This window comes from Ammospiza caudacuta, chromosome 1 (assembly GCF_027887145.1).
Source record: "Ammospiza caudacuta isolate bAmmCau1 chromosome 1, bAmmCau1.pri, whole genome shotgun sequence".
Classification (NCBI taxonomy): Eukaryota; Metazoa; Chordata; class Aves; order Passeriformes; family Passerellidae; genus Ammospiza; species Ammospiza caudacuta.
This window is the reverse complement of record NC_080593.1, coordinates 55,441,417-55,460,623: the sequence shown is the minus strand read 5'-3', so window position 1 is coordinate 55,460,623 and position 19,207 is coordinate 55,441,417. Positions and strand designations below refer to the sequence as shown.

Genomic DNA, 19,207 nt, shown 5'->3' with positions numbered 1-19,207 from the left:
ACAGATCTACACATTTTCTGGCATATGTATATAAGTTCATAAAATTACAAATATCATATATATTGCACATAAGACTAAGGCATGGTTCAATATGAGATGATCCAAACACATTCTCTTGCAGATGCATCTTCTAACAGTCATGTCTGAATGAGTTTAACATCCTCTAACCTTTGCTAGAAAGGCAGCCCAATCTTTGATTGGCACTATTAGCACCATTTGACACTCAAACAAGAAGAAAAAACCATTACTTAAAACAAAGCACCCACTTTCATGCATTGACCTTAACTTTATCCAAAACAATGTCTTATTTACATATTATCATTTAAGAAAATCTAGAAGCAGTTAAAACTTCAGCCTAAAGAAATATATATAAATATATGTGTGTGTGTGTGTGTGTGAAAAAACACCCCAAACATTTAACTTTTTCAAAATGTGAATTTGGGTAGTGGTTACCAGATTTTAGTTTTTAAAAAAACAATGACTCTATAATCCCCTTTGAATTCTTTATTAAGGTTACTTAAGGGAAAAATATTATTTAGTCCATGCAATGTTGTATAGCTGTGTCAGTTTGTTCCACTGCACTTAGGTCACACTTGACAAAGTACAGTTCATAACTAGTTTCTTTCGTGGAAAGGGAAAATAACAAAACCAAAAAATGTGAAAAATAACTTATCTGTGAGGACAAGAGAACTGTAGGAGAGCACAGTAATACTTGCTGTCAAAGTAATAGATGACTGCAGTGAAGTTCCCAAAGCCTAAGACAACAGACAGCTTACACAGAAAATTGAAACTCAAATCTATGTTTTACACTGCTGTAATGATAGCAATTGCAAAATCCCACAAATCCTCAGCCAACTATGAGAGGAACAGGCTTTTTCAGAGCCAAACATACTCATGTCAAGTCCAGTTGAGGTTGCTGCTCTCACAGCCTGAAGGATGCCTTTCTGCTACACAACAGGAGAGAGAAGGACTTACATTGGAAACACTTACAAAGAATATTGATCTTTAAAACAAATTTGATGCATTTGATGTTTGATAAAAGGACAAAGTTTAACTCCTTTCCTCTAAACCTCCCAGAAGCTAGTAATGATAAATAAGCATAAAACTTCAAGTTTTGTCAGACACGAGGCAGTGGGAAATAAAGATGCAACTCTTGGTACTTAACTATAAAATCAAACTGTGTCCCTTTAAACCTTAAATAACAACTAAAAAATTAAAAATCCTATCCCCTGTGTTCAGACGTGAGGAACTTAGACTGCTGTGGAATAATGAAACAAAGAGAACTTGTAATAAGAGAACAAAGAATGCAATTCAGTCAAGGCAGGAGAGATGTAACAAAGTTCCTAAAATGTAAGTAGCAGAAGTACAGTGGTTTGCAGAAGAAATTGTTACACAAGTACTTGTTTTAGGGGAAAAAGGCTGATGTTACTGTTAGGAACTTGATCATGTTTACCATTGGTTAGCAGACATATGAACAGATACACTATTGGCTATCCAGGTTCACACTATTCTAACCTGATAGTGAAAATATTTTAAAAGCTATATACACTTTTATTAAATGTTTCTGGTTATACCACAACTGGGGACCATGCTTCATTCATATGTTGCAGCTGCTGCCCTTCAAATACTTGTTAAAAATTATATTCATGGAGGACTGATCACCCTGAACTATCCTGGCAAACTAACATACATGATAGGTGTTAGTTATTGATAAGGTGTCATAGTAGCTAAAGGTTAAATTTATGCATACTTGTGTATCACTTCAGAGGATCACATCTTACATGCCAAAAACATCAGACAGGAATCATTTAAAAGAACAAAAAACCATAATTTTCCATCATGGTGGACTTCTCTGATGGAATGACTGCAAAGACCAACCAATGTCATCTATCTAGACATCTGTAAAGCCTTTGACATGGTCTCTCGTGACATCCTTATCTCCAGATTGGAAAGACACAGGTTTAAAGGGTGGACTGTTCAGTGGACAAGGAAATGGCTGGACGGACACAGCGCAACAGTTGATAAAGCTGAGTGGTGCAGTTGGCACAAGGAAGGGATGCCATGCAGGGGCACCTGGACAAACCTGAAAAGTGGGCCCATAAAAACCTCATGAGATTTAACAAGTCCAAGTGCAAAGTCCTACAATGTTAGTCAGGAGCAACTTCAATGAGTCCAGGAGAACACTGGGAGAAGAAATCATTGAGAACAGTCCTCTGGAGAACGATTTGGAGGTGCTGGTGAATGAAAAGCTGGTCATGACCTGGCAATGTGCACTCACAGCCCAGAAGGCCAATGGTATCCTAGGCTGTAGTAAAAGAGGATTTGCAACAGGTCAAGATAGGTCATTGTCCCCTTCTACTCTCTCATGAGACCCCACCTGCAGTGCAGTGCCCAGGTCTGGAGTCCTCAGCACAAGAAAAAACATGAATCTCTTGGAGTGGGTCCAGAGGAGGCCACAAAGATGCTCAGTGGGCTGGAGCAGCTCTGCTATGAAGGCAGGCTGAGAGTTGGGGTTGTTCATCTGGAGAAATAAAGGTTGCCAGACGACCTCATTGCAGCCTTTGAGAACACGGTTTTACACAGGCAGATAGTGCCAGGACAAAGGGGATTGGTTCTAAACTGAAAGAGGAGAAATTTAGATTAGCTGTTAGGAAGAAACTCTTTATTGTGGGCATGGTGAGACACTGGAACAGGTTGCCCAGAAAAGTTGTAAATGCCCCATTCCTAAACCAGGCTGGAGAGGGCTCTGAGCAACCTGGTGCAGTGGAACCTATCGCTGCCCATGGCAACTAGATGATCTTTAAGGTCCCTTCAAACCCAAACCAGACTGTAATTCTGTGATCATTGAGAACTTTTACAAATCAAGCTTCTCTATTTGCTACATTCTCGTGCTAGCTTTTCAGCCCACCATATATCTGTTTTGCAGGTTGTGACCCCTTGGAAACTTCAATGTCTCCACTGACTAACAGTTTAATGTACTTGAATAGTTGTTCTTATGAGAGTGATTTCAGCCTGGAAATATCTCAGTTAACAATGTCTCCAACAGGAGTATGAACAAAACTGGCGTGTCCTTTAAAAGAAAAATCATACCAAAGTTGTTCCAAAATTATACAATAAATAAACTTTATTTCATCTCAGCTCTATTCATATTCGTGCTGTCAACAGTCACAGATCAGTGTATGATACAGTTATAGTTATGTAGTAACTATTTACAATTTACAGGAACACACCTTTTCTTTAGAAAATATAAGTACAAAAGCTAGGAGTAAACAAACGAGGTACTGCAATTTGGATTTATTGTAGGCAAAAGCATATAGAAGTGACTTTCTAGCAAACAATCAAGATCAAATCAGGAGAAAATAGTCAACAAGAGTGTCTAGTTCGTCAGAAAAATCACCTCAATTGCTATCCATCCAAAATGTATTGCACAATTCAATCAAAAATTAAAAAAAATAAATAGAAGAAACAAATCATTTATTTCAACTTTAGTAAACACTCAGTAAAACTTGTATAGAGATACAGTAGCAGGCAATTCTTTCCTATGATAAAGTCTTTTCTCTCCTTTAAAAAAATAACCTTTAACACAAAATAGAAGACAGTATTCAATAGAAGAGAAATAACCAAATAACCCCTGATTAGCATTTCTGCCAAGGCAGTAGATTATATTCACAGTCCAAAGGTGGTGGTGAGTTTTGGTTCTTGCTGTTCTGTTTGTGACCTTGAATAATAGCTTTTCTTCTTGTCCCTTCTCAAGAGGCAGCAGAGATATAAACTTATTTTTAAGCAGCAATGTCATGAGACATTCTCATCACAAAATCTTCAAGATGGTCGTAGCCACAACTAGAAGAAATGAAATCAAATGTTACATTATTGAGAACAACTTAGAAGCTCTTAATATTAAAATAATTGCATTGTTTATTAATATAATCAGAAGAAGGAAGAGTTTCAATAAGTCAAACCGCCAAACTATTTGAGCAAGCAATTCCATTCCGATACTTGCAAAACAGTTGAGAAACTGATGAAAACAAAACAAGGTGTAGCAAAATGGTCAGCAGTCTCACTGGAAATAGTCTACCACATCACTGCACAGTAATCCAAACAAAAAAAAAATTTGGACTCTTTTGCATAAGGCTTATCATCAAAACTGAAATGATGATGCAGAATTTTGGACCCAGCACACAGCCTCCTCTACAACTGCCTTCACAATGAAGTCAGCATCCCCCCTAATTTCTAAGTTATATACATGCAAGAGTATGTGGCAAAAATACTTGAGATTAAGTTGGCAACTACAATCTAATAATGAAGTATGAACAGTTTACATATACATTAGCTGATATTATGAAAGTGTAACCAATAATTTCTGACAGTAAATTCAGTATCAACAAGTCTTTCTGTGATATGTTTCAAAGGCAGCTCAGAACGCCTGCATTTTTTTACACAGACAGCAGGACGAGAATGTAAGTTTCAAACATATCTTCTGAAACCTATTCTGCTATAGTGTTGTAAATAGCTTTGTTCCATCAGTATCTACAATTCAATTCTTTTCAACAAAGGGATAGAGATAACAGTTGCTGATTTTGTCAGAACTGATGAAGGATGTTGGCAAACAGTCCAAGCTCTACTACATTTTAAGTGCAATAAAGTACATTCACTATTTTATTCAAAGATGGAAAAAACACAAAGTAGAAACCGTGACTATTAGAGAAACTATTTTTTTTCCTTTTAAAGAGGTATTATTTTGTGTTGAAGGCTGTGTTCACATGACAGCAGGAGAGGAAGATAACCTGTCAACTGTAATGTGGTAAATGGTAAATGGCAATGGCAGTAGCCTAAGTTAATTAATTTTGCTCTGACAGTGATGGAGGCCAACAAATGCATTTCATCCAAGAGACAGCAACTGCTTCACATATACTGAATCAACTCCTGGCAACTGTGCAAAGCTTTCCAGTTGCAAAGGAGGGAAAAAAAATTGAACTGACCATATTCTATAGAATTCATCTGCAGATTTTAAGTATCATACACCACTAGGGATTCAAATAATAATCTTTATCAGCCACTGCAGGAAGTTTTTTCCTGTGTTGTTCCATAGTTCAGTCCTCTCTCAACCAGCTTTTGCATGTGTGTTGCTTGTTTAGCTAGGCTAGTCTGATGCAACTTGCATATTCAGGCCTATGTCAGCTCTTCCATTCTTGTAATGCTACAACTAACACTGGAGATTCATAATTGAAGTAGCGTAACAAAACTCGAAGAAAGAAACAAACTAAGAGCATAAAGCTCCCCTAATTGTTCTCCGCCATCTCTCTGCTTTAGCGTCTCTTGATATCAAACCAAAGCTGTGATTCAGAAAGGTACTAATGTTTAAACCCAATTATATCCTAATCCCTCTGCAGAGAATATTCATCTTTTTAAAGATAATGCATTTTCATATTTACAAGATGTAATAATTCATTTCAAGCAGTACAGTATGTCTCCCACAAATCTGATTTGTTTGCCTATTCAAAAAAGGAACTAAAAAAATGAATAAATATAAAACAAAGGCAAGTGCAATAAAATTCAATATTACATATTAATTTATTTAAAATCTGATTTTATTTCTACTACTAAGATTTTTGTGGCTCAATCAACATTTGAAATTGTACTTAGGATTAGGATCACTCAAAAATATCGGTTTTGAATCAGTATTTACCATTTTCAAACTCAGCTTTGTAAAACAAGACATGATTAGGAGGAAAACAAAAATTATCATACGCATATACAACCAAAATTTGTTCTTTAATGAAGGAAAGCAGGCAAGAAAAAAAAAGCAGAAGAACCTTTAATTGCATAATACAGATTTCATTTTACATAAAACAAGAATGTATTATACTTCACTCACCCACACGCTAGCTAAGCACAGACTGGTGGCATATTCAAAAGATACCACTGCGAGGTGAGGCAAACTACAAAGCCAGGAAGAAAAAAGCTTATTGGACTATTTGACTGATAGTGTTATGTAGTGTTAACAAGTAAGAACTCTGTGGACATCTATGGATGAGATTGCTGCAGTTAGATCACAACACCAACACAGTAAAAGCCAGATTACTGAAGATTACATTGATCTAGCATATATTTATTAACCAGGAACTGCTACAAGTTTTCAGAAACTTGTTAAATATATGCTCACTAAGAGGGTATAAAATTACTCACAGATACTTTAGTACCACACACTTACTCTAGTAGCACAGTAAGTTAATAATTTACACATCAAAATTACTTACAGGTGCTTTAGCAATAAACTAAAAGCTCTAAGTTAAAATGCACATTTATGCTGTAGTTCAGAACTTAATTGCTCCTGAGAGCTAAACACTGGATATTTTCATATACCAGTATCAGTCCAATATTAAGTATGGAGAAACACTAGTGGCATGTCAGTCAATAAATAAAAACTAAAAGAAACCAAGCATATTTCTTGATAGTATAATTTATAAAGACATCTCTAACTTTTTAGTTCTAAACAGAATTATGGAAGACTCATCCCCAGAATAATTTGTGCTTCAGCAAACAAACATATAACGTTGAAGGTAAAGGAAAAAATACTTCTTCCTTCATAATATGCCCTAATATTCGAGTTTCCATTAGATGTATAACTCAGTCTCTTTGTGGATTTGGAAAAGAGAGAATTCATAGGCCACATATGAGCCAAGAAGGGACTGCTATGTGAAACCCAAGAGCTCTTTAAACAAAAATATAATTAACAAATCAAAGCACTTGTACCGTACAAAAAAATCTCACTGTGTGTTTTAGACAAAATTTAATACCAAGGATGAAAATTTGTTGGATGAATTCAAGTTAAATTTTTATTTTGTATCAGAAGTTGTAAATGTCTGTTGTAGAAAGAACAGGTTTAAATATCAAAAAGCTGAAGTGGCTGCAAAACAAGGCCCATCTCTCTTTTCTCAAAATCTTTCCTAAATATTACTCTGGCTTAACAAAACAAAACAAAACAAAACAAAACAAAACAAAACAAAACAAAACAAAACAAAAAAAAATTAAACAGTCTCAGCTTTCTATTTTAATGTCAGAGAGAGAAAATAATGCTTTGAATACATGATACTTACTGGAGCTGCAGTATAATCAATATTTTTTATCCTCTAAAAGTATTTAAAATATTTAAGATTGCAAGGCCCTCAAACATATAAGTGTACAGGAAAATGTTAAAGTATTTAATATTTTCCTCAAATGTGATACTTCAAGATGAAAGTACAGACTTTTAAAAAACTTTTAGTGAATCAACAGGACTTTAATGTATCTAGAAATGAAATGAAATTATTAATATTCTTATTTTATTCTGTATTTGCAAGTACGAAATAAATATATATGCAAGGTCAGTGAGAGAAACAGAATGCAATTCTTCCTCTCATTTTAATTCCTAAATATTTCACTAACCCACAAAGAGAGGGTTCACAGTGTTGATTCCAAATACAATGTAGAGGAGACTATTACTGCTGTTTTTATTTTAATTAAAAGTAGCTCCTATACATAAAACAGTAAAAGTAATACCAAAGAAATGCTTATGCTTAAATAATTTTACCTCCTTGTCTGTTTCTCAAAGCCAATTTCACCTTTCTAGTAAATAGGTTAACTACTAAATACTAAGCAAATGTCAAAAAAAACGGGAAAAAAACCAACACCAAACTGTTTATGACTCTTATTTTTGACCTGTCCTGACCCAGAGAAAACTAACATATTTTCGTGTTTTTTCAATACAAAAATAAAGCAGGATCACACAAAAATCCCCAAAACCTAATCAAAACCCCAAGCTTGTTAGGATACCCACTTAAGATAAAATTGTACACTTCGTACTTCAAACACATATCTCAGGTGATTGAGATAATCGACTTTCTATTCTACAAGAAAAATGCCTGTCGTTTTTGCCAGAAATTTCATCTCAGGGCTGATAATGTTTCTTGATATATTTTTCATAAAAACTGGTATGACTCCACAAAAACTTCTCAATTTAGGAAGCATTAATTTTAATATATTACACTTACTTATATAGATATATATATATATTTGATATGTCAGATTACTTTTTTAATTTAGAAAATTCATCCACAGATTAGTAGTGATGCTTAAACTTGCTTTGGTCCTATTGTATCCATCGCTATTAGAAATATGTCTTAACTGAGGAAAAATACTAGTAAAGAAAACATGCTTGCTTTTTTTCTCAATCTTGCTATAAATTCAAACCTAGAGTTGGAATTTGATATTCCACTGAAGAAAAGTAAAGGAAGGAGAAAAGGAGTCCACTTGAATGTGGACACAAAGAAAAGAAGACATAAAAATTTTCTAATTCCTTATTCTTGAAACCTACTCCTCTTGCATAAAATTGAATTACTTCCGTAACTTACCACTGGTCGAGCATCTTCTCGTTCTAGTATCTTCTGAGTCTGATCTGCTGGGAACTTCAGCACTGTTGTTATAACCTTGGCCATTGTCTAAAGAGATATAGGTTATCCATACATAATTCCACATCCACAAAGATGTATCCGTAATATTTTAAAATTAATTTAATTTAGTAATACTGGATACTATTTTATTAATGTCAATGGAAAACAGTGAAATCAGTAAGATATAACTATTTGTTTCACATTGTATATGCATGATGTGAATTATATGAAAACAATTTTTGCACATTGTCACAAACTTCAGCTACTGTAGTGTGATTTAAGTTCTATGGCATCCGTGCTCAAACAATAGAGTCCATTGATAAAACAGCATACTAGATAAAGTGCCTGCCTAGAAAAAGCAATCTGTCAATCTTGTTGCAGATATCCTGCCAAGCAAGAGGCAAATAATAAAGTTGAATTGGAGGGCAAGACAGTAAAACCTCTCAGCAAATACACATACACACCTTGGTAAAGCAGTTTACAAAGAATGTGGTTAATTACCCACAATAACAGTCACTAATTCCTGACTCTTAGATCCACATTAACCTCCACATTTCTCTTATGTCTCCAATACTGTAGACAAACCAGTGCATTCATTAATGTCTTGATTGCATTCCAGTATCATTTACTAAGATGCATAACTGGCAATACATCCTAGATAATTTGCACAGATTCATTTGAACTCTGTTCAAAAAAGAGGAAGCATGTCCAGAGATATAACAATTCCACTACTAAATGACCTTTGAGACAAGGGATAGATATTTGCACTAGTAAAGGAGATCATGCACAGAGAAGGGCCACCAAAATGACCTTACAAGGCAGAGTTAGATTAAAAAAATGTCTCTTCTTGTCCAGGAACAAAAAAGTTGAGAGAAAGGAACATCTGTACTGAGAAGATAAATTTACAGATCTTTTAACTTAAGAACTGTGTTGGGGGCAGTGGTGGAAAGCACAGTAATGCTTTACAAGCATACTTTAAAAAGTTCATGGTTTTCCAGTTCATGTAGCAGGATGAAACCAGTTCTTAAGACTTATCCATAATGATTATGTGAGATAATCCTGAAGAGAGCAAACACTAAGCTCAGTGTCCTCCAGAAACACATCTAATGAATGAAAGGAAACCAGCATATGAAATCAAGAAGTCTAATGTCCAGCTTTTCACTACTTTTAAGAGTGAATTAATAACATCTAAGGTATACAGATTCGGGAATACTATGAAACATCTTTAAGCAACTACTGAAGAGGTATTTCACCATCTTCAGCTGGTAACACAGCTACTAACAAATTGTTATTTAATCCAACTGTAAGTTACCATGTCTGTGTCAAGACTACATCAAAAGATCATTTTTGCTTATATTCTGCATACCAGCTTTCATTTTACATAAAGTTTGACTGACAAACAGACTTTTACTGATAAACTGTATCTACCCATAATGGTTTTTGTCTTGATAGGTACAGTGGTGAGAGATGTGAAAACTCCCTCCACCTACCACTCATCTTGGCAGGCTGATGAAGTCTTGAAGTTATGACTCATGTCTCTTTGGGAAAAAAATGTGAAAGCCTATTGAATACTTTATTGTCAGAAATTAACAGCATATAACAAATCAAAAATACATGATAGTTCACATCATACACCAAGATCACCTGTCAGGATATACAAATTTCCATACCTTTGTCTCACGACCCATCATATATTCAAAGAGCACTTTCCTCAAGTATTCAAACTCAGTGGGTTCCTCAAATAGGGAAACGTCAGTATGGTGAAGGTTTCCATCTGTGTAAACGAAAAGAGAGTATTTATTCTGAGAGTCATTCATCCGAATCCAAGTTTCACTAATGGCACAAAACCAAACAAGAACAAATGCTGTATTCTGCACCTTAGATGGAGTAACTGCAGCCCTTCAGAAAAGCATTTGGGGGTGCTGGATGGCAGGAGGTGCAACAGGAGTCACCAGTGTGTGTGCCCTTGGCAGCCAAGAGGGCAAACCTCATCCTGGAGTGCATCAAACACAGCATCATCAGTTGGTCAAAAGAAGTGATTATCCCATCCTATTTAGCATTGGTGCAGCCTCACCTTGAGTACTGTGTGCTGTTCAGGGCCCCACCATTTAAAAAGAATGGGAAGGTACATGAACACACCCAGAGGGTACCTCTGGATAAGGTGCTGACAGGCATGTCCTCTGAGAAGCAGCTGAGGAGACTGGGTTTGTCTAATTTGGAGAGATGGAGGCTAAGGGGTGACCTCAGTGCTCTCTACAGCTTCCTGAGGAGACGTTGGTAGGCAGGTACTGCCTTCTCCTCTCCCTGGTACCCAGTGCCAGGACACATGGAAAATGGTTCATCTATCATGGGGAGCTCAGACTTGATGAGAGGAAACATTTCTTTACCAAAAGAGTGTCAAACTCTGCAACAGACCTCTTGGAGAGGTGGTTGATGCTTGTTTATCAGTGTCAAAGAAGCATTTGGACAGTGCCCTTAAAGACATATTTTACCTTTTCATCAGCCCTGAAGTTGTCACATAGCTGGATTATGAAACTGACGTTGGTCCCTTCTAGATGAAGTGTGTTTCCTGCTCCTCTCCCTATCAGTACATGCTGAGGAAATCCTTGATCACATTTCTTCCCAGCCCTGCACTAGCAGAAGGCACTAAATACCCACAACCATGTCCCATCATTGGCTCAGTCACCTTGAGGGAAGGAGGCATGGACCTTCTGAGGGGATGAAAGATGCAGATCATCCTGAGATAATTTGACCATTTGCACAAATTTGCAAAAAGCAAATGTGACGTGATTTTTGAAAGTCCTCTGAGTTCATCCAGCTAAGATGGGCCTGCACAGAATGGCAAAACCCCACATCTCTAACATTAGCAAGGCTCAATGCTTGAGCCCTCTGTCTCATGCAGTACATACTCCTCAACTAAACAGCTGCAAATCTTTTGGAGGTAAGCAATACCTGTTCATTTACCTGTGCATTTTTCTTAATTAATTTTACATTAAAAGAGTCTGAGAGGAACAGTATACCACCAGAGAGAAGGTCCATAAGCCCATACTCTATCTCCAAAGTGTCCAACCACCACTGTCTAAAGGACAGCACAGGAACAGCACAAGTCTACTTCTGCCTGGGTTCTGGGGCTGCTCACAGGCCTTGGGTGTCTGGGACCAGCCTCCTGGACCCCCACCATCTCCTGCCAAGGGCCCAAGGGATGTGTCCCAGCTCAGCCTGGGACCTTCTGTCCCCACCTGTGCCCTGCTGTATGTGTGCCCATCTCTGCCCCTGTCTACTGGACGCTCTTGGGTCATGTACTGAAGAGAGCTTAAGAACTCTGATACAGAGCTCTTTTAATTGGATGACATAAAAAAGAAAACATCAAACAAAAAGTTTGACCAAAAAAATTTGGTCATCTGAAATCACACGCCAACTCTACTATAATAGACAAGAGAAAACAAGGATGTCATAAGTGCATTATGCAAGTGTTTTAAAAAAAAAAAAGTTTTATTTCCTAGACCAAACTGTATCTTTCTAACAAACAAACAACTTATTTGTGATGAAAACTTACCTCTATATGGTGTTCGAGCTGATGTGACATACATATTTTTCTCATAATGTTTCAGCCGGTCTTCCAGTACATGAATCTGAACAGAAAACAGTTGACATGATAAACAGTTTTAAACCTAAACAGCAGCTAAAATAAGCATAACTGAAACAGTTTCCAGCTACATATCATCTCTTATAAAAGCAAAATACATTTGCTTTTTAAGGAAGGAAAACATTAAAAACTGTGTTATTAAAGACTGTCCCAATGTTGTACATCTGCATATACACATAAAAATATATATAGCAGATGCTATGCATATATTATATATTTATGTATTCATTTTATATATAAGCATATATATCTTTTTTATAGATAAAAAGGCTTACAACAAAAATTATACTTAAACACCAAAAAAGGTTTAGTTTTGAAAAAAAAAATTCAAGAATTTCATAAAGTGCACTGTTCCCTTTTTCACTGTGCAATTCTTAGCATGTGGTGTTTTTATTCTCAGGGGATAGAGGAATACTTTGAAAAGTACACAGATCTTCGGAGAGCAAGTATGAGTGAAAACTATTTTTTTGTGTATTATATTCATAGTACCTTGTATGGAGATGTACCACATCATCACTTGAAAAGAACAAACCTTTTAATAATGCAAACCCCAAAGTATCAAACAAGAATACTTCTTACTCATTCAACGTGACCCTTACCTGCTCTTTCAACTCCTGCTCCTTCAGTTTTGAATCATTGACTAGTGTTGTCTTCTGTGCAAGTTGTGCCTGAAAAGACAGTCATGTCTGGAAATTGCTGCAAATACATCATAGGTTTTGCAATAAACCTATTTTTCCTTTTAACACACACAAACTTATAAGCAGTATTTCAGCTTTAAAACTGCTCTGCAACCAAAGTATTAGAGAGAAAAATCAATAACATGTAAAACATACCTTTAGTTCTGTTATTGTGACCTATAACAAAAATAAAAATTTAGATTAAAATGTATGAAAAATACTAACTATATCAAGCACTGGAGAAAGAAATATCAATAATTGAGTTCTTATACAGTGTATTAATTGAGGATGACAAAAATTGAAATTACCCAATAATAACAACTAGTCTTATAAATAGTTTAACTTATTTCTATTGACAATACATAAAGCTGATATTTAAATTATCTCATTTGATTCTGTAAGACAATCATCATAAATGTAACTTAAAGAACCTAATGTTTCCAAATCTTTATGAAATATATATTGGATATGAGTAATAATTGAATGAGTATGAAATACATCACAGGATGCCCTAACTACAATTAATACTATTCAGAATATTTTATGTCTTTCCTTAAGTCACATGTGGAAATGTGAACATAAGCAATTGCGTGGAAAAGGAGATTTATTCCCTGTCTCAGGCTGATAAAAATCTGTGGGGTCTCCTACAGACAGAAAATAGGGGAAAATCATTCCTCTAAGGATCTCAAACCTCTAAGTTAAATTCTTGCTTCTGAAAACCTCAATCAGACATTTATTTTCTGATATGGATACAGATTTTCTGACATTTTTACCTCCAAACATTAATACTTAAGGTTGTTAGTATTTGTCAATTTTTTATAACAATCAGACAAGTCCTGTTCCATTATCTAGGGTAGACTTCATGTCAAAGTGGATATGTTATATGTAATGTTTGGTCTAGGCTGACAACAAGCAGCACAGAAAATTTTATGAAAAACTTCTGTAATTTGGGAGTCTCTGATTTTAGACAAAATATGTTGCCCACAAAAAGTTGTATCCAGCCAATGGAAGACTTCACACTGTTTGACTACTAGTGCTGAAGGGCAAAAGAAAAAACAAACCCAAAATGTTGCAAAGCAACAAAATAAAAAAGAAATCAAGTGAGACAAAAAATACAATGGTAAATATAATTAATTTGAATGCACTGTAAAATCCAGATGTGGATTTATACAGTTTTGTTCGGGTATGTTGACAAGTTCCACAGGCCCTGTCTAATTTTCTCATATAGCTCTGTAATGCTGCCTATATATGCTATTGTAGCTGTTGCAAATATGTACTATTGAACCAGGTTAAAGCAAAATTAGTTTCCTACAAACATACCAAGCACAGGCAAAACACAAACTGAGACAGGAATAAAAATTAAAAACAACTCAATTTCTAAGTAGGACAAAATAAAACTACTTGTCAACCCCAGAACAGATTGTGTCAGAATAAGAATTAAATCCTGAAATACTGATAAAACAGGAACTGAAAGCCCACTTACATTACTCTAAATATTTGAGCTTTGACTGGATCAGAAGATATACCAGGAATTATGTGCAAATTCCACAGCACAATCTATTAGACTAGTTCCATTGTTTTGAGATGAAATCACCATTGTTAATCGTATCAAGTAAGTAATTTACATTTAGTTTTGAAAAAAAACTATAGTTGAATATAGTTGAATCAGCTATGCAAAAGAAATCTGGTGAGCAATTTGCTAAATTTGAATTTAGTTGGAATTCTCAAAATTACTCAAAAAAGTCTGATGCCTGTATTCTAGAGAATAGAATTCTCGGGGAAAAAAACAAACAACAAACCTGCATTCTTATTCTGCAATTACTTTGAACCTGGATGCTTTAACTGTATCTAAGCCCCGGCGCTACTACACAACCTGCTCATCTTCCTCCACAAATGAAACCATCTTTATCCTTTAAAACTAAGCTGGTTATCAGTGATGGAGTTCTCTGAACTGATTTGTACCCACTTATACCCTGGAGAACTCCTTTGAGTCTGCCATGGAAATTCCAAGTAGAGAGCTGTGGATGACATTCCAGACACAGGCAAAATTAAATGTTCATATTCACTTTTAGAAATTTAGTATTGGCAATATTCAAATACTTTACAAGTCATTGCCCATCTGTCTGATACATTTCTGGGAACAACTGAAGAATCATAGAATGCTAACAGGTTAGAATGGACCTTGAAGATAATCTAGTCTCAACATTCCTTGCCATGGGCAGGGACACCTCCCAGTACACCAGGTTGCTCAAGGCCTTATAAAACCTGACATTGAACACTGTCAGGGTTGGGACATCCACAACATCCCTGCGTAACCTGTTCAGTCTCACCACCCTCAAAAATTCCTTCCTAACATCTACTCTAAATATCCCCTCTTTCAAGTTACACCCTTTATTCCTTGTTCTTTCACTACAGTTCCTGATAAAAAGTCCCTCTTCAGCTTCCCTGTAGGCTCCCTTCAGATACTAGAAGTTTGCCATGAGGTCTCCATGCAACCTTCTCTTCTCCAGGCTAAACAGTCTCAGCTTTCTCAGTCTGTGTTCACAGGGAAGGTGCTCCAGTCCTCTTACAAACTACATGGTCCTCCTCTGGACTTGCTCCAACGGTTCCATGTCCTTCTTATGCTGGCGACACTAGAATTGTTCACAGTACTCCAAGGGCCATGCTCCTTGTGATGCAGTCCAGGACTTGATTGGCTTTCTGAGCTGTGAGCACACACAGCAGGCTCATGTTGAGTTTTTCATCACCTGTCAGCCCCAGGCCTTTCTTACCAGGGTTGCTCTCAATCATTTCTCTGCCCAAGCCATTGGTGTGTCTGGGATTGCAGTGACCCAGGTGCAGGACCTTGTACCTTGCCATGTGGAACTTCATGAGGTTTGCTTGAGCCCACATCTCAAGCCTATTGAGATCGCTCAGAATGGTATTACCCTTTCCCTCCATTGCACCACCACAGAGCTTGGTGTTTTCAACAAATTTGCTGAGGGTGCACTCAGCACTGACAGGTTTCACTGTCCATCACTGACAAAGATACTGAATAGTATCACCCCCAGCTAATACTGACCCCATGACTGCATCCAACACAGCATCATCAGTCAAAAGAGGTGATTATCCTACTCTGTTTACCACTGATGCAACCTCTCCATGTAACTGGTCTCCATGTGGACAATGAGCCATTAACCCAAACTCTGTGTATGTGGCCATCCAGCCAGTTCTGTATCCACATGATGGTCCATCCATCAAATCCCTGTCTCTCCAATCTGCAGACAAGGATGTCACGCAGAAGAGTGAAATGCTTTGCATTTAGTCTTGCCATGGAAGACAGAGGCATAGAAGCTGTTGAGAACCCCTGCCTACTCTTTGTCCAGGGTAGCCAGGTTTCCCATTTTCTTACAAAGAGGGCCCACATTATCCCTAGTCTTTCTTTTGTCTAAAACGTACATATAGAAGCCCTTCCTGTTTGCCTTACTTTCCCTGGCTACAACAATTCTAACTGGGCTTCGGCTTCCCTAACTTTGTCCCTAGCTTCATGTGCAATTTCCCTGTATTACTGTCAGGCCACCTGTCTTCATTTCCGCTTTTCTTTTTTTATTCTGAGTTTGCCCAGCAGGTCCAGTAGCTCCCATTCATCCATGGAGGAGGCCTCCTGATGATTTACTCCTTGTTGGGTGCATTGCTTCTGAGCTGAATACATGAAATACCATTGCCAGTATATAAATTTGATATAATGTCATATCATTAATCCATAAGATGAATGTATAATACAATATTTAATGACTGCCTATATTCATAGCAGACTGCTACAACAAACTAGGAGTGAAACAGTTAACAAAGAAGTCCTAAAGAATAAGTACTCTTCAGACTTTTCATAATCATGTTTTAGAAGTCAGGAGTCTCTAAGAATCTTCCTCTAGATAATAAGATTATGTAAGACTATCAGTAGGTGAACAAGGGTTAATTAAGAATACAAGGCAGTCTAAGATTTCTGCTTTTCCTATTATGAAAACAACTCATACCATGGAAAAGTAATATAAAGGGTTTTGTACGCAAGTACAAGGCAGAAGTAACAAACACTAGGTCAGTGAGATAATTTGTACTTTCGGTTTCTAATGTCAAATATACAAATTCACTCTCCCCAGGGCTACCTGTTGTAAAAATAAAAATATTAAAAGTAAGGTCAATATGAATTCTCATCAATCACTCAACAACTTGTACACTTTTTCTCTCCTCAGTATAATAACAGCTAGTAGTATTTTCACCAAAGGATTCCTCAAATTAAAATGTAATCTCGGAAAGACAAAAGAATGAAGGCAGTCTTCTTTCAATGAAGGCCTCTATATCCGTAATTGATATATTCAAGGCACTACTTCAGACACCTCTGAAATGCGGATTTTTAAAAAATCACTCTAAGAATGACTTAATGGGATTTTCTTTCCTTCGAAAGGGCTTCCAGTAAAACCAACATAAACACATGTAGAGGACAAAAAAACTCAACCTTAATAATAACAACAGAACTGCACTTTTCAACATACCAATCAAAAAGGTTGTACCAAATATTGCAGTTTCTAAAGAGATTCATTTTGTATGGGAAAGTGAAGGCCAGATACATAAATAAAGTCTAATTAGGAATAAACTACAGAATTTCCAATGGACCAAGAATTTCACACTAAGAGATATAAAAAAAAATGTCAGTGCCAGCTCACTTTTTCACTGTTGCAATGTTCCTCTTCTGCAATCCTTTGTTTGTATTCCTTCTGCAAGTCTTCCAGCTGTGCCTGCAACTCATGAACTTTTGCTGTCATCTCTTCTTCACGAGACTTCAAAATACAAGCAAAAAATTACTTATACAATGAATCATTTAACTATTCAAAACTTTAACTATGGTGAACAAAAAACAATCAACAAACGTTATACTATACACAGAAAGGATATGCTTGATATTTGTGTAAAAGCTAGTTACACCAGACTCCTACAGAAAAGACCAAGAAATAGAATTGGTGCTTAAGAAGATTTTGTAGGCCTCCAACAATAAAGATTACATAGTTAGGATTACAGTTACATTCTTTAAATTCCAAAAAATATCTATTTCTCTTGGGCATTAAAACAGTATTTGAGTATAATCCAGAAAGTGCATGAAGGTCATTACCTTCAAGGAAGGAGTAGATGACAACACAAAATTAATTTCTATATTATGAAAGTGACAAGGACCTAAATCTTTTCCTCAGCCACTCAAAAAATGCTATGAAAGCAGTTTCAAGTGCATTTTCCAGCACAGTGACCAACAATTTCCCATTCTCAAGGGTTTGAAAGGCAGTATTCACTGTAGAGGAAAGAAGCAGTAACAAGAATGGTAGGGAGGAAATTAACTCTTCCTGTATAGGAGAAAAATACAATGACCTAAATCCTAGGAAGTTAATCCATCTATATGGCATTTTGCAAAAACAAGTATTTTAAAAACTTGTGTCCTCTTTGGCCTTTTTGTGAGAGAATATGTTAGGGATTTTATAAAACAGCACTCCAAGTCCTAGTGAATATCTCCATTGCTGAACAAAACTAAAAGTGGTTTCACTCATGCTAACCGTACACGGCAGTCAGTCAGTTGATGGCTCTACTAACACAGTAGTACTTCAAGTCAAATTAGTACAATTAATTAACTGATAACAAGTCCAGAACTGCTGATGGAAATTTTGTTCTATTTAAAAATGTCAGGAGTATAAATTATAATGATAAAGAATATTCTCTGGAAAAGTAAGTGTAGGACTAGAAAGCTGATCTAGGCTTAAAAGATGGTACGCCATTACTAATACAATAAATACTTCCATCTAAGATCAATTTTTAAGGCGTTCCTTGCACATGAGTTAAGAATAAAACACCTTTCCCATGCAGCCCCTCAGTCCAGAATGCATCACCAAAAAGAAATTAAGCAAATCTACCACAAATAATAGGTACAATGCAGTATCTGAGCAATTTTTACATCCTCAAAGTGTAAAAAAATCCATGCTCAAGGAAAACCTTGCTCAAACACCATGACCTCCAAACAATGTTAACTTCTATTCACTCCCATGATTTTTCTATGCCCTCAGAAGTGCATCAACAATTAATAATTTCTAAGAAACTTTTTCCTTTTTTATAGAAGGTTATACTCCCCAGTTTAAAACTCTTCAATACCTGGCATATTAAGGGATAGTGATGGTTGTTGTTTTGGCTTTTGCAGATTTTTTTTTTACTTTTTTGTCTCTTTTATTACACTATTTGCGCAAAGAGGACTAAGATTAACAAAGTTTAAGCATGCATTCTAATATGATGTACAGTCTAGCACTGAAAACCATTTAATGTTTTTGACACGTACAGGCAGGACTGGGAAAATTTACTTGGCTAAAACAAGAGGCATCCTTGGTGAAGTATACTTAAACTGAAATTGGCTGGTAACTTCTGGTTGAAATGCTATTAGAGAATAA

At 36.2% G+C, this 19,207-nt stretch overlaps 1 protein-coding gene across 1 annotated transcript in view; it reads right to left on the bottom strand.

Moving 5' to 3' along the window:
* Positions 1-3,139: 3,139 nt before the first annotated feature.
* LOC131563680 (golgin subfamily A member 4-like) overlaps positions 3,140-19,207 on the bottom strand; it is a 75,981-nt gene continuing 59,913 nt past the window's right edge. The window contains 8 exon segments of the mRNA XM_058813801.1: positions 3,140-3,840; positions 5,876-5,939; positions 8,391-8,477; positions 10,100-10,203; positions 11,986-12,061; positions 12,675-12,743; positions 12,909-12,929; positions 17,453-17,566. Coding sequence (XP_058669784.1) covers positions 5,910-5,939; positions 8,391-8,477; positions 10,100-10,203; positions 11,986-12,061; positions 12,675-12,743; positions 12,909-12,929; positions 17,453-17,566 — 501 coding nt within the window. The 3' untranslated portion in view covers positions 3,140-3,840; positions 5,876-5,909.